Here is a 16,498-nt window from a genome sequence, read left to right on the forward strand (position 1 = left end):
GTGGGTGAACCTGGCATAGTGTACTGTGGGACGATACCGCATTCCTCTAGGAGTTTAGCAAACGGTCCTGGACGCTATTCACCTGAACTGTCATATCTGCCATAGTATTCATCCCCACGGTCAGATCTGACGCTTTTAATCCTTTTGCCGAGTTGATTCTCAACTTCAACTTTATAGTTTTTGAACACATCCAGTGATTGTGATTTTTCATGAATGAGATATATGTAACCATATCTTGAAAAGTCGTCTATGAACGTTATAAAATATTGTTGACCATTCCAAGAACCCGTAGGGAATGGTCCACAAATATCCGCATGTATAAGTTCTAAGACTTCCGAAGTCCTATTGGTTTGAAATCTCCTTTTATTGGTTTGTTTTCCCTTTATACAGTTGACACACAAATCATAATCTGTGAAGTCAAGAGGGTCGAGAATCCCGTCAGACACAAGTCTCTCAATTCTCCTTTTGGAGATGTGACCTAATCTCTTGTGCCACAACGAGGCAGAATTTTCGTCGTTTAATTTTTGCTTTACACCTCGAGTACTTACATGCAAGATTTCATTATAAGAAGCAATTGTGTCAATTGAATAAAGATTATCGTAACCTGATAAAGAACCAGAACCAACCAATTTTGAATCATGAAACAAACTAAAATTTTCATTTCCAAATGAACAAGTATAACCAAATTTGTCCAAAACAGAAATAGAAATCAAATTCCGTCTAAAAGATGATACAATAAATGTCTCAACAAGATCCAAATAAAATCCAGTCTTTAACAATAATCTAAATTTTCCTATTGCCTCTACTTCTATTCTATTGCTGTCGCCAGCATAGATGTATCTTTCACCATCACTTGGTTTTCGGCAACTCAGGCAACCCTGTATAGACATACTGATGTGAGTTGTTGCACCAGAATCTATCTACCATGTATGTCTAGGTACCGAAGTTAAATTAACCTCAGAACAAACCAAATGAAGAAGAGTACCTTTCTTTACATGCCATGCATGGTAATTGGTACAATTCTTCTTCTTATGACCTGCAGCTCCACAGAAGAAACAACCGCCTTCAGTTGGTTCCTTATGCTGTTTCTTTTGCGGTGCCGTACCTGCAGCTTCCTTATTTATCTTCCTTTTCTTGTTGCTTTTGTCCTTAGAGGTGGTGGCTAAATGAGCACTTTCTGTCTTTTCATGCTTCAGTCTTTCCTCTTCCTGGACACAGTGTGAGATGAGCTCATTAAGGGACCATGAGTCCTTTTGACGGTTATAACTCACCTTGAATTGACTGAAATGTGCCGGAAGGGATATCAGAACCAAGTGCACTAAAAAGTCTTCAGATAAATCCAACTTGAGTGCCTTTAGTTTTGAAGCAATGTGAGACATTTTCATAATGTACTCTCGAATGTTTCCTTTCCCTTTATATCTCATTGAGACAAGATTTGCCAAAAGTGTACTTGTTTTAGCCTTTTCATTCTTGGCAAACCTCTTCTCAAGGTCCTCAACGAAACCCTTAGCCATAGTCACCTTATCGGACATAGTGCCCCGGAATGCTTCTAGCATAGCGCACTTCATGACCATTAAACTTATGCGGTTCGATTGTTCCCACTTTTTCATCTCCCTCTTGTCATCAGAGGTACTCTTATCAATAAGTGCAGCAGGTTGATCGACCCGTAAAGCAAGGTCTAGGTCCATGACTCCGAAAACAATCATAACGTTCTCTTGCCATGCCCTGAAGTTTGTGCCATTTAACATTGGAATTGAATTGATGCTAGCAGAGATATTAGCAGCAGAACCTGAAACTGAATTAGAGAACATTTATTATGAATAGCTCACATGAATATCTTTAATATGCAAATCATAATAATAATAATAATCTCAAATAGTGATAGGGCCCATCACAAGATACCAAGCACAACATCAATATCCAGTCTTTGGACAGAGATATTGACTTGTAAGCGATACTCTTGGCATAGTGATCAAACATTGATGATAAAACAACGTGTCAATCAATAAACCTTTCTTTGGATCGATTTATTGATCACGCATTAAACCAAATAATCGTCACACGTTTATCACCACAGGTGCACGTGTATTCGGCTAAATATTGACCTTTCTTTGGGCCGACCAATATTCCCATGAATAACACTTGCACAAACACTTTTTAACATTCTAAGTTAGTCAATTTTCACAAGAGAGGTTGTTTTGGCAACATGTTGCTTCAATTAACTAACTTTCGAATATTATATCTCTTAAAAGAGTCTTTAGTACCAAAATTTGAGAAGGGGAATCACCAATTTTGTATATTTTGATTAGTTTTAACTTTTAGGGGCCTTAGGATTAATAATTCAAAACTTTAAGGGGGCAAAATTAATTAATTCCGAACTTTAGGGATTGAAATTAATAAACTTGAAACTTAATGGACCATAATTAATTAATTCAATACTTTAGAGGATCAATTAAAACAAATTTTAAAACTTTAGGGATCAAATTTTAAAAATTTGAAACTTTAGGGGTCAATTTGAATTAATTATGAACTTAGGGGGCCAATTTGAACTAGTAATTAAAGTTTGAGGGCTTTAATTATAAATTCAGAACTTTAATGGCCCGAATTAATTAATTTTAAAACCTTAAGGACTAAATTATTAAATTCGAAACTTAAAGGCCCAAAACTTAATATAACTTAAAGGTTAGGGACTGAAACCTTAATTTTATAACACTAACCCTAATTGCAACTAGGGGCCTCAAATCATCTAATTTACAAAAAAGGCCCCCGTCCCCAAAAATCAAAAAACTGAAAAACCTAAAAAAAAAATTTCTTCTTCTGGCGCCCCGGCGCCTGCAGCGCGCTGTTGGCAGCAGCACATGCTGTGCGCTGCTGCCTGCGCAGCGCTGCGCTGCTGCCTGCGCTGGAGCGGCACCACTGCCGCTGCCGGTAAATTTTTTTTTTTTTTTGAATCTTTACTAAAATCTGAATTTTCTAAACTAAATCAATCTGAACGAAAATAATAAAATTATACCGCAAAAATTTTCAAATTTAACAAAACATATAACCAAAAATTGTTAAATCTGAAAATTTCAAAATATATTGCAAGAACCAAACTAAAACCTTTGATTCTCAATGATTCAATATGAAGAGGCTCTGATACCACTCGTTGGATAATTTAATACTTTAAATTACTGGATCTTTCATGTTAAATCATCGAGAAATATAAGAATTAAAGTGGAAGCATACCTGAATCTGACATGGTTAATGCAATATGAATTTCGCGGTATAATCTTCCAAATCTACACGCAGTCTCCTTTTCCTCTCTGTAATGGGATGCAGTAGAGAATTAATAATTCGTTGCATGTGATCTGGGGACCATAACCTATTTATATAGGGATGCCCTTTGACCTAATTCGGCCCATCATAGAATTAGGACTTGGGCCCGATCTCTACACATATGTAAATCTATACTTTAATTGGATACATTAAAGCTCAAAACCGAAGCCTTATTAGATCACTTTAATTGTGCTCAACTGAATTCGATAGCCTATAATTTAACACATAATTATTCACACATACAAGCCCATCTTTAATTAAAATCCTTATATCAACATAGTTCAATATACGTGGATCCTCGCAATCATTGTTTGTCGTTCTTGTTGAGGACGGAAACGAAGACGAGGAGGATGAACCAAGAGCAATGATGGGGAAATCGCAGTAGTGGCAACGTTTTCGGCAAAAGGAGAGGAGAATGTAAGCCGATGTAGGGGGGAGTTTTGTACTACTAATAACGAAGATGGATTGGCTTCAGCATACATTGACACATTTTGTCGAACATTTTGTAGACATGCTTGTGTTAGAGCATTTGTCATCACAAAGCGCAAGAGCTTTCGGTGTATGTTTGTGGTGGGAATGACTGTGAATATGGGAGAAAATGCTAATTTCAGAAACATATTTACGACTGCAATCTTTCCGACTATCCACTTGTATTATGACGATGACACAAAAACATCGTATTACAGAGTACTCTGTTGTGGCTTTATAATTTAAATTATGTTTTACTAAATAAGAACAATATTAAAAAGAAATAATTAATCCAACGGAGCCCAAAAAAAAAAAAAAAACATTTACGTAATCATCACTTGTCCCGGGGAAGTTTGGTCAGGCGCAAGGAGACTGGAGAGAGATTGGATCCCATAGCTATACTATGTGGAGCACCAGCACCGCCTTGTGTTTCTTCCTTGCAAGAAATGGCAGCTTATCCAAGAATTAATTGTTCCAATGGTCATTGTGTCTTTAATTAATTAAAATGACGAGTTTTTATTACTGAATTTAGGTCCATATCTTCTATTACTCACTGAAATTTAAAATATCAAATTTTGAACACTGAACATTTGAAAATGTTGTACGTTAATCACTAAAATAAATATTGAACTTTGAAAAATGTCAAGTTTACAACGAGTAATGCACAATATTATCTTGCGCACCTCACACTTAACAGGATTCCAGTAACCATCCCATCTTTTCACATATTCCCCATCTTGTCCCTATGCTTACAAGAAAGTACACCATTAACTGCATGCTTTGGAATTTTTTCTGTATTTGTAAGTTGTAGAGAGAATTTCAACGTTTGAAAAAAGATGATCCCCCAGGAACGAATTCACCGGCGAAATAGAATCAACTTGAATTCGGGGCCGAGGCCCCAATTCTTGACTGGAGGGGACACCAGTGGGAGGCTCGTACTATGGGCTATTAGCTCAAAGGTAAAGCGCGCCTCTAATAATTCGGGTTTATGTTTAAAGGCATGAAACTCTTCTAGTGTCCCCAAGAATTGGCAGTGTTTTGTTTTCTTTAGTTATTGGGAGAAGAGCTTATATAAAATTTTGTGTTTTCAGTAAATGTCGTGTTGGTTATGTAATGTATGTCTCGGAAGTTTCAAATGGATTCAATGTGTTAATAAGCTGCCAGAAATAAGAAAACACAAAGCAAACTTACATATTTATATGCATTCTTTATATCATAGGAACATTAGGTCGATCGGCAGTTGAAGGGAAGGGTCAGCAATATAATTAGGCTCCGTGTAGTCCAACACGAAGCTGGATTGTTATAGTAATTATTGTAAAAAGATTACTCAATTTTAACCGATTCCGTGTCATTTACAAGAAACTTTGCTCAATTTACTCATCTTAATCCGAGAACTCTTTGAGATGACTAAGTTGTTTATACAACCTAGTTGTGTAGTTCAATAATGATTGTAGGAGCACTATAAGGATCTACAACCTAAGCCGTTCTTCCCCAAACTGATTGATTACATTACATCTGGTCCTCTTTTGTGTATGGTATGTTCTCATTAAACCCTATTCTCCATAAGCAAATAATTAAGTTATATCATTTACCTGTTTTCTGAGAAACAAGTGATTATTTTGTTTCGCAAGGCTTGGGAAGGTGTTGGAGTTGTTGCTTCTGCTCATAAAGTGATTGGTGCAACCAATTCACTTCAAGCTGAGCTGGGAACAATCAGAGGAGATCTTGCTATTCAAACTTGAGGTCATACCACTAAGGATTTAATTATATCAATTCAACATTAATCGAAACTTTAAGGTTAATGCTCATGGTTTTATGCTACTACATAGGCAGGAATGTGGTTCATGGAAGTGACAGTGCAGAGAACAGCAAGCGTGAATTAGATATATTTTATGCATAAGCAAGTTTTCGTTCCAGATTTCTAGCGTTGTGAATTTTCTTCATTTACATAACCCCTTCCTAACCTTCACTGTTTAAATGGTTTAAATTGATTCAATGTCAAGCTAGTTACATATATTTTGCAAGGGAGGGTCTGTTGAGTAAATACATCTTTAAATTCGAGCACATGCTATTTACCTTTATCCTTCACAAGCTGTGGATGTTACTTTGAGGTCTTCACCATTCTCTATTCATCTGCATCATGCTAACTTGCATTATTAAGGTCTCACAAATCTAGTACTTATTTCTAACTAGCATGTTAAAGTACACGCTACTGCACAGTACATTTAATGTGCTATAACACGAGTCACAAGTGCTTTGAGGTAAGGTAACAAGTAGTTCTCATACATTTCAAATTTCTTGTGTGTTTGTGATGAAATTTTTGTGATTTTTGTGCATACCAAAGGTCAGGTTTCAGTGTGATAGTGTTAATACATATTTATGTTTCTTTTCTTGAGTTGCAGCTATTTGGTTCAAGGATGAAGAATTATGTGCATGGACACCAGTTCTAGAGCCATGGTCGAGGGAGTGAAATTTAACTTCTTAGACAATCGTGTTCAAAACTCATTTTTGTAATTTAATCTCAATTCTCATGAGAAAGTAAAAAACAAAAAAAGTTAATTTTGTTCCATGCTCGACCAGCCATATTTTGTAGAACTTGTTTGTCAGAAGAGTGACTCGAGATAATTTATTTCATACAACAGTCGGAAGAGAAATGTAACGATAGTTAAATTTTTGCTATGCTCTCAACTTGTCATTTATTAGAGGTACTTGGTAGTTGTGATCTCAAAAAAAAGATGAGTAGAGAAAAATTAATCTTCAAGTGCTTAGCAGCTGGCCATTGCCAGGACTTGGTGAAACACTGGTAGAAGAAAAAGCACTGTCTGCCAACATATCCACCCCATCAAGTGAGCTTACTGAATTTTGTTGAGAGTTGTTGTATCTCGAAAACAAGTAGAGAACAAAAAGGTTTTTAGTCTCTTGTTCTTTAGAGGTGTCTGTAGATTCAGAGCTACTAGAAATTGGTAAAGAATCAGTCGAGGAAAAATCGACATCCATAGTCGTTGTGATGAGGATATCGGACGACGTTTACTTATTTTATTTAAGCTTTATTTATTTTCTTAAACTATTATTTAAATTTGGATTTGTATGGGCTCGGGCCCAAACTCGTTAGGATTGCTTTACTATTTAAACATATTTTGCATTGTAATTTTCAGTTGATGATGAATGAATAATTATTTTGATGGCTTATGGCGCATCCCTCTCCTTCTCCTATTGATTTCTTCTTCCTCCGCCTCCCTTAATTCCCTATTCTTTCTGAATCTTTCTTCTTTTCTATTATTCATCCTATTGGTGCTGCATCAAATTTGGTATCAGAGCCTAAACTTAGGTAATCTCTCATCTCCAATCCAAAAATCTCTTCCTATTTCTTTCCTAAGAACTTGTGGAACAGCACAAACAACTAAACTTTTAGCATGAGCAGCCAGGTTATTATTTTTCCAGCTTCTTCATAGTTGTTCCAAAAAAAAAAAAACTGTTCACAACCAGAAATTTCAGTTTAGATTTTTTTCTACAATTTCAGTTCACACCCCAGCCATGAAAAAAAAATCGTGTTACTGTTCACAGGTACCATTCACACTCGAAAATTCATTTTTTTTTTTTTTTTGTATTATCAGTTTTAAAAAAAAGTTACTGTTCACACAAAAAAAAATCTCGTTTTTTCCCTACTGCTGTTGCTCATAAATAAAAAATAATAATTGTGGTGTTGTTCCACAAATCCCAAACCCTAACATTCAAGCCTACTTAGCCCTTCAACCCATATATTCCATCTCTATAATCTACTTCATTCATTTTTTTATCAAAACACTTAGGTCATAAGCTAGTGGCCCAAATTACTCCCAAAGCCCACTAAACGCACAGCCCATCTCTCATTATCTATTTAGCCAATTCACTTGCTTTCCAGCCCAATAAACACTAAATCCAACCCACTTATCACATATTATCACAATCGGCCCAACACCATTCAACCCATAATCAGTCCCAAATATCCAACCAAACTCGATTATAACCAATCCATTAACATCAAATACCCCACAGTTTCACCCGATTTCTCGCTCACGACCACTCTCTTGCCGCTGCCGCCTCTAATCACTATCACGCCACCACTTCATTATCTATTGTACCCAGACATCCAGAGCACTACCGCTTCATCGCCATAGGCCACCACCACCAACCCAAGATCATACACTTCCACCACAATTACCACACTCATATATTTTCTCGTCCATCTCAACAATCTAAAAGTCATAGTCACTACACACAGTTTTACGTCCACACCAGAACCAGCACAAGTTACAATCTACAGGGCTAAAACCATTGGATACGAAGGGAAGAACAGAAGCATAGTTGGGGCTCATAAGTCGGCAATTCAGATCAATCGGCATACAAATAATCAAAACTAAATAACAGGGAGTCCTTAATCTCTATTTAGTATTGGTTTATACTACTACTTCATTTTTAAAATTGCATCAATTAAAATCTTGTGCTGCTGTTAACGTGATAATTTTAGCCTTACACCCCACTTGATCGAAATCATTAATCGAATTGACACTAGTGACTGAATTGACTTTCATTGTTCCCCACTTAAATTGATTGGAGAATTTGACTAGTGTGTTTGACCCTTGCTTTGCCATTTTACATGTACCAGCAGTATTAGCTTGTTTTTTATTTAATTAATCCCAATATTTAAAATTAAATAATAAAAAAATTGGTAGAAGTTATTTTCCATTGCTTGCACGTATTGTTTACTGATCTCATCATAGCACATCATTTAGCTGGTATTACATTGCATGTAGTTGCGCAGTGATCGTCTTGTCGTCTCTATTTCCAATACATTGACCATGGATCCATCCTAATTTGATGCACTCACTAGACAACTAGCGCAACTTTCCACTAGTCTATCGACTATCCAATCAGATATAACTGCTATTCGTGAGGAGAGAAAGACCCTAACTGCTAAGTTGAGCAATTTTAAGCGAACCCCTCGTTTGACTGACACTAATTTTGAAGCGTCTCATAATAGAATATATCATCTTGGACAAAGAAATCAAGAATATTTTTGACGCGAACGTAGGAATAGGGATCAGGTTCATGAACGAGAACAAGGCCATGATCATCATGGTACTCATTCTCTTCCTCGTCGTAAGGAGCGTTTCTTTAGAGACATTGACTTAAATATTCCTACTTTTGATGGTTGCTTAGATCATGATATTTTTACCCAATGAAACACCCTTACACAAGAGAATCGGCTAGTAACTGAGTACATTACTCAATTTGAGGAATTTCGAGTGAAATGTCATGTCGTTGAGGATGAGGCCCTGACTTTAAGTAGGTTTATACAAGGTCTACGAAATGCACTTAGGTATGAGCTTTTCTTTCGAGGCATCACTACTCTCAATCAAGCTTACTCTTTAGCTCGGGACTACGAGTTACTTATCAGTACTATATAAAAAAAAGTGTGATCACCATTGTTCACCCATTTCATTAGCGTCATCTCATCATAAGTCTATCATAGAGCCTTCCCAGTCTAGTGTTCATTCCCTTTGGAAAAACAAGTGTAAAGGTCGTGATAGCCCAAGGTCGTCTTGTTCATGTAGAAAGCGTAATGACAATCATCCTTCGGTTTCATTGGCTCCACTTCCTCCTGTTAAGTCCCTTCTAGGACCTCCCCCGTCTAATGTTCCTCCAATTTTGGAAAATAAGGGTATAATTTGTGAAACTCCAAAGACTTCTCACTTGCTATGCATCAGCTGTAAGGACTTTGGCCACATCTCTTCTAAATGTCCTAACCGAGCCTTAGTCATAGAAGAATGAAAGAATGCAATAGAAGAGTCGTTAGAAGATCTAGCATATGGCCCTAAACTTGAAGATTTTGATGATTATAGTGAGGACACTTCCTTAAGTGGAATCCCGACCCTTTCCGAGACTTTAGAAACTATACCCCTTGTTTCCGACAACTGTCGATCACATGTTATATTTCATACCCTTACCCAACTCAAAAAGTTTGATGATTTCACTAGTCACCCTTGGAGAATCCAGTCGCTTGTTCTTAGCACTAAATCGAAATTCTCCACTACTGACCAACCTCAAACTGATGGTCAAAATGAAATTGCTAAACGAAGTCTTGGCAATTTATTACAGTCTCTAGTCTAGAAAAATCTTGAGAATTGGGACTCGATCCCCCCAACTGTTCACATCGCATATAACAATTCTATGAATCGGTCTCTAGGTCTAAATCCATTTGAAATTGTTCATAGTTATAAGTCTAGGCGACCGTTAGATCTTATTTCCATGTCCTTGCATGCTAGTGTGTCGTTGTCAGCTGAAGCATTTGTATATCATCTTCATGACTTGCATATTGAGATCAATAAACAACATGACGCAAGTAATGCATTATATAAATTTCAAGCTGATTCGCATAAACGATATTTTGAATTTAATATTGGGGATTATGTCATATTGCAAGCTTGTAGTGCTGGTCCTTTAAAAATTTTAAAGCATGTTGGTTCAAATGCACATGTCATTGCCTTTTCATCACATTTTGGCTACCACTTTGCTTTAAATATTGCGGACTTCATTACTTACAAACACCGTATTATTTCCTTTGATGATACATTTCTACCTAACTTTGTGGACCCCCAATTTGACTATATTGATATTTCTACTTTAATACCATTTATCACAACACGCAAAGTTAAAATTGATGTTATTTTAGATGAACGTGTTGTATTAATCAATGATGGCAAAATTTAGTACTTTCTTGTTTGTTGGGTAGATCGACGTACTTCTTATGCTCCTCATTATGTACAATCATGTGAAAATTTTGAAAATGAGGTACATGAGTATTGGTTATTTGAAATCCAGTATCAGTACTTGGTTAGAAGGAAAGATCGCCCCCCTTGGTCAGAATTCTTGGGAATAAGCTACAGTTTTCAGTACTATCAATTATGAAATTTCATTACTTGGTTCGTCAGAAAGATCATTCGCCGTGGCTTGACTTGAAGCATTTGGAGTATCAGATTGACTGTAGCCTATACTATCTATCACTCGACATGGTCGAGTTTTTCTCCCACCCCGGGAGAGTTGATGAGGATATCGGACGACGTTTACTTATTTTATTTAAGCTTTATTTATTTTCTTGGACTATTATTTAAATTTGGACTTGTATGGGCTCGGGCCCAGGCTCGCTAGGGTTGCTTTACTATTTAAACCTATTTTGCATTGTAATTTTCAGTTGATGATGAATGAATAATTATTTTGGTGGCTTATGGCGCATCCCTCTCATTCTCCTATTGAATTCTTCTTCCTCCCCCTCCCTTAATTCCCTATTCTTTTTGAATCTTTCTTCTTTTCTATTATTCATCCTATTGGTGCTGCATCACGTTGCCTCCTCAATTTCCAGAGTACAATTTACATCTGTCCCTGTCGAATTCCCCTGGGCTATGCTAGGATTGCGAAGAGAACCTTGTTTAAGCTTCAAAAGTGTAGTTTCTGTGCCAATTGGAAACGAGTTAAATGAGTCTTGACCCCTATTTTTTAAAACTCATTTTCAACTGAATATTTTATCAACTTTCGTTACAAATCATGTGAAAGGAATACTACCATCATATTCTTCAAGTATATGCAAAACTGCATAGTATTTGTCTCTGGTATTTGATATTTCTCAACAGGGTCACTCAGAAGAGTAGCCAGAAGAAAAAAAAGAGAATCGCTCTTAGTTTAGTTACTAATTCCTGTAATACTAATAACTTTTAAAACATCCAAACGAAAATTGGGAGTAAACTCCTTCTTTAGAACGATATTAATTCAGAAAGGAATAAAAGCGGCATTTCACCAAAAGAAAAGATCAGAGATGCATTGTTGACAATGGCCAGTTCCTATACAACAAATCAAAGAAAAAAATTTACCATATATCGAAAGAGAATCATCTTTGATCTTTAAATTAGGCCTTTCTAACTCCAACAGTCCTAAGGAACTGATTGATGATGGCCTCACTCTCCCCAGCATTTTCCCACTCACTATATCTCTCTAGAAAGTGCGACTAAATGGTATGTACGTTGTCAATAGGGCAATTTTCGAATTTCATGTGCCAAAATGGGACGAAAGTGATGAGAGCGGGAAGTAAAATGAAGGGCCGGATCCACATAATAGAACAAATAGGAATGGTAAATTTACACAGATAACACTAATGGGCCATAATAAGATTCGACATTCTTAGCTCCCGTTTGGCCCTCATTAAAACTCATCAATTTAATTAAAATTTTTCTCTTTCCTATTTTCAACCATACAATCTTCAATAAAATAATATTACACTAAAATAAAGAACTTTTTATTTTTTTACAAACATCCATTTTTAAAATTAAAAAAAAAAACTATTCCCCCATTATAAATCCAAATAATTGGGGCCAAATGGGGGCTTAAAAACTATTTTAGCATTACCTTAAATTTTTTAGTGGTGCTATATGTCCACGGACAGGCAGCATTATTGTAAACTTTTTTTTTCAGCAATTTTTTCCCAAGTACATAAAAAATATACATTGTGTGGAGTTTGCGAAGTGTCTATCTATATGATTTCTGGAAAAAAATTCTGTATCTATAGCATTGTTCTTTTTTGAGTGGGCACTAGCAATTAGCAAACAAGGCTTAAATTCTTTTTTTGAAGGGCAGGGTTGGGGTGAGGTGATCCTACTAATGTAGAATGTGACGTCGCTGAATTTCATTAACACAATTGTGCATGTTTAGGACTAAAGTACAATTTTAAGAAAATATTATGATTTTCAAGCCAGGTAATGTTTTTTGGGTTGAAATTAAGTGAAAGAATACGTATGGTTTTGATTTTGGAATTTTTGCACACCATTAGGAAATTTTCAGGATTTTAGACCACGTCCCAGCCAGTTCAAGTCAATCTCTTCAAGATGTCAAATTATGATTTTAATGTAGAAAAATTCAAGATTTCAAGTGTGTCATTTTTGTGATATGTATTTCTTGAACATGTTGATCCTGCGAATTGGACTCTTCACGTGGCCAACTGCGAGCTATTCCACGTATTCCTCTTTGCATACAACAACAAACGGTCAAGCGTATACGATTGGTACCAGCGATGATGGGGGGGTCACATACACTCCGACGATCAAGTCAGTCGATGGTGATCGCGGTGTCGAAATGCGCGATACTAAAAAGGGAGAGGAGAAAATGCTTTTTCTTGGTTATGGAATGCTTACCTTATTCTTGGTCAAGACCTTGGTATTATAGGCAAAGGGCACAGCCTCGAATAAACTGGTATTTGGAAGCTTCGTATGCGCTTCGGCTAGCCGAGGTGGTGCAAAGGGCATAACAAAACATATGTGTTTTCTCTCATTTTCACATAATGGTCTAAATTGTAACGTGCTAGGATGATGATGTAAACCTATTTTGAACCTTAAATTTTTATAATCTTGTTCTAGTTTCTCCTAACATTTGCTTGATGTTTGATTACTTGTTATTGTATTGATTGTTCTAGTATTAATTAAAAAATGACATTGAGACTGAGAGATTGTTGGACATTGAAAGGGTTGTCAACGTGAGCAAATATGTCCTGAAGCTTGATTATAGAAATTAAAGAAGATAGTTAGGTGGAGTCAAAATCTTAATACTTGTTCACTTCAAATTTTCTTTAAATTTAGTCAGTCTTAATGGCTTTAATTTTAGAATTATGTCATTCGTACACTTTTTTCTTTACATCATGATTTACATCATCCATGTTGTCAATAATTGATTGGATGAAAAAACTATTTTATTTTCAAATTGTTCAATGGTGTAATGACACATAGCAAAATATAAAAAATGGTTTAAAATATGATATACACCAAACATGGTTCTTAATTTTATTTGTGACATTTTCAAAAAACTCTCTATTTTAAAAGAGGATATTCTATAATTTAGAGAGAATATTTTTAAGCACTCCAACAAATTTTTTATATTTAACACTTAATTTTACTATAAAAGAATATTTAGTATTTTTTCTCTTTTATTTTCGTTAGATTTTCTCTAAATTATTGTATTGTTTTTTCATTGAAAAATGAAATATTTTGATTGCATTTAATTATAGAGAGTGGATTTGGCTCTAATTTGTACAGCCAAACTCACTATCTAAATTAAAATGTTAATTTGAATAGTCTCTTAAAATATAATTTTAAGGACAGACTCTTTAACATAAAGAACATGTTGTGTTTAAGTTGTCTCTTGAAAATGCTCTAAATTAATTAATTTGTTCAAATGATAATAAAATTTGTGTGTCCCCAAAGCACAAATAGTTCAATCATCATAGAATGTGATACTCCTTATGACTTTACAATTGCTTGTTCATGATTTGTGCGATTGCGATATTGCGTATAGATAGCGAACATGGATGATACTTATATTTTTATAAAATAAATAGTACAAGCTCGAGAAGGGAGCGTGACATGACATCTCATGCAACAATAACAGACACTAGAGGACTTCAAGCTTGAAGGTCCGAAAGCACATGAAAGACTAATGTAAAATCCAGAGTTTAAGTTATTTATTCGAGTAATGCTTAACAAATAGGAAAATAAACAAGGAAAAAAAGACTGATGTGGCAGTTCATGATTGAGCATTTTTATGTTTTTTTTCTCAATTTTCAATGAGAATCTACCAAGTATAACTTTCGTTATTGAGTCTGGCTATGTAGCATGATGGTACTTATTCATGGATTTGAAGCTTGTCCACATCATCTTCAAGCATGTTCACCCATGCTTCTATGCCATCCCCAGTTTTAGTACTCATTAAAAGTACAACATTCTTGAACGGCATAGTTGTGGTGCAGACCCATAATGGCTCTCCCCAGCCATAATTCACCTGGTAAACAGGAAACCTACACCAACTGCTAAAATTGCATAACTCTATTTCTACCTTGGACGATGGATCATTTAATTTTTTGACACGATTCCAGTTCTCTTCATTTTTCTTTTGTTTAATATAATCGCCATCGATTTTTCTTATCGCACCCCCCAACTTTGTTATTAGATCACCATATCCTAGGTTGCTGGGGTCATCAGCTGTGAATAATGTGAACGCGATGCTCCAACAGTTTCCAAAAGCATGTTCTGGAAGAGGTGGGCTTGTTCTTGATCTTAGGTTAACTGCATGGACAGCAGCAAACATCTTTTCTTTTTCAGTTTTTCCTTTTGCCATCTCGATGAAATGCCTCCAAATATAAGCTGACACAGCTTCCACCCGAGTGGGATTCTTCACTAATAGTTCTGATCCCACCGCGGCTGCTTCTTTTAAGGAAACGAGCTTATCTTTATCAAAGACAAATCTTTTTGTGACAATCTTTTCGCTTGTCATGGTATCGCTTGGTCTGAAATTATAGGTAGAGAAGTCTTTTGGAGGAAAGAGGGCTGCTAAATCAAAGTTGCTCTGCATAATTTTCGATTCTCCACGGCATGTGGCTGCCCATGCTTCGATGAATGTCACCAAGGACGTGCCGTCTGCTATTTTATGTGACAAACATACGCCTATAACGGTGCCACCACAATCAAAGAAATTGATTTGGACGGCTAGAAGAGCAGCCTCAGCATCAACTACACTGGAGGGTTTCACTGGCAAGTACTGCTGCAGTTTCTGCATATGAGGCTCTTCTATAACATCTGAGACGTTAGCATGAACCCTAGTTTCGATGAGTTCAGCGCCAGCGTCGTTACAATCCACGTAAGAATTTTCGTGAATTCTTCCGGCCAAAGGGTAGAACAAAGTTAGAGTGTTGGATAAAGATTGTTTTAGCAATTGAAAATTGTGGGCATGATCAGTATGTTTGCTGCCTAATTCATCAGCTTGATAGAAGAAAATAATAGGCATATAAACTGGTGGTGCGATTTGGTCGAGAAATGAAAGTTTGAGAATTTTAAGATGTGGAGAAGTTGGAGATGATGGTTTAATCATATATTTAGAAATTATCTCTACATTGCCTTCCATATTCTGTTTTCTCTGATTCGCAATGTTTTGTTTCTGAAAATAATAGCATGCTTTATATAGGGAACAAGAGGCAGGTCCAAAAGGATAAATAGCACAAAAGTCCCTATCTTTCAGTGTCATTGTATAAAATGTCACTTTCTTTCATTTTTTGACATTTTCACCTCTATTTCTATCTTTCATTACACAAAATGTCATTTTCATCCATTTTTTAATAAAAAGACGATTTTACCCTCTTATTCAAATAAAACAAAAAGATGTGAAATGAAAAGAGAAAAACTAATTACAACAATAATTCCAAATTAGTCACAAATATATAATTAAAAATCAAAACTAAAAAAAAAAAAAAAACAAAAAGTATTCATCTTCTTGTTCCAAGCCCCTACGTCTTCGGCAAGCGCAGCTACCGATGCTAGTTTATCCCAAATGAAGATCCCAATTCGAATAATTCTACTCTTACAAAGTTGGTGTATAAAAGTGGAGTGTCAAAGTGTATTGACAAAATCTGGACCCTTGATTTCAAATGATTTAAAAATCTGTTTTTGAAATGATTGGTGTAGATTTTATTTTGTAATCTAACTTGTTAAACCCCCTTTGTTATTGTAGCATAGCTCATCCCATTTCTATTGTCACTACAGTCGACCAAAAAGCTTCTCCTCCCTGACTAGGGCTATGGCCGCGTCTATTCTCATTTGTTTTAGTTGGCTCCTTGGAGAAATCTTGGCCTTTAATTTTAATGATA

General features: G+C 35.8%; 1 protein-coding gene across 1 annotated transcript; it reads right to left on the bottom strand.

The window, feature by feature from the left end:
* Positions 1-14,467: 14,467 nt before the first annotated feature.
* Positions 14,468-15,770, bottom strand: LOC111403060 (vinorine synthase-like). Its single transcript, XM_023031417.1, has one exon. It carries the CDS (start codon positions 15,757-15,759, stop codon positions 14,485-14,487), a length of 1,275 nt encoding a protein of 424 aa, XP_022887185.1. The 5' UTR covers positions 15,760-15,770; the 3' UTR covers positions 14,468-14,484.
* Between the last annotated feature and the right edge of the window lie 728 nt (positions 15,771-16,498).

Source organism: Olea europaea, chromosome 1 (genome assembly GCF_002742605.1).
Source record: "Olea europaea var. sylvestris chromosome 1, O_europaea_v1, whole genome shotgun sequence".
Classification (NCBI taxonomy): domain Eukaryota; kingdom Viridiplantae; phylum Streptophyta; class Magnoliopsida; order Lamiales; family Oleaceae; genus Olea; species Olea europaea.

What these genes read in the sequence shown, in the direction of transcription:
- LOC111403060 (XM_023031417.1), bottom strand. Translation starts at nt 15,759, where the DNA reads ATGGAAGGCAATGTAGAGATAATTTCTAAATATATGATTAAACCATCA.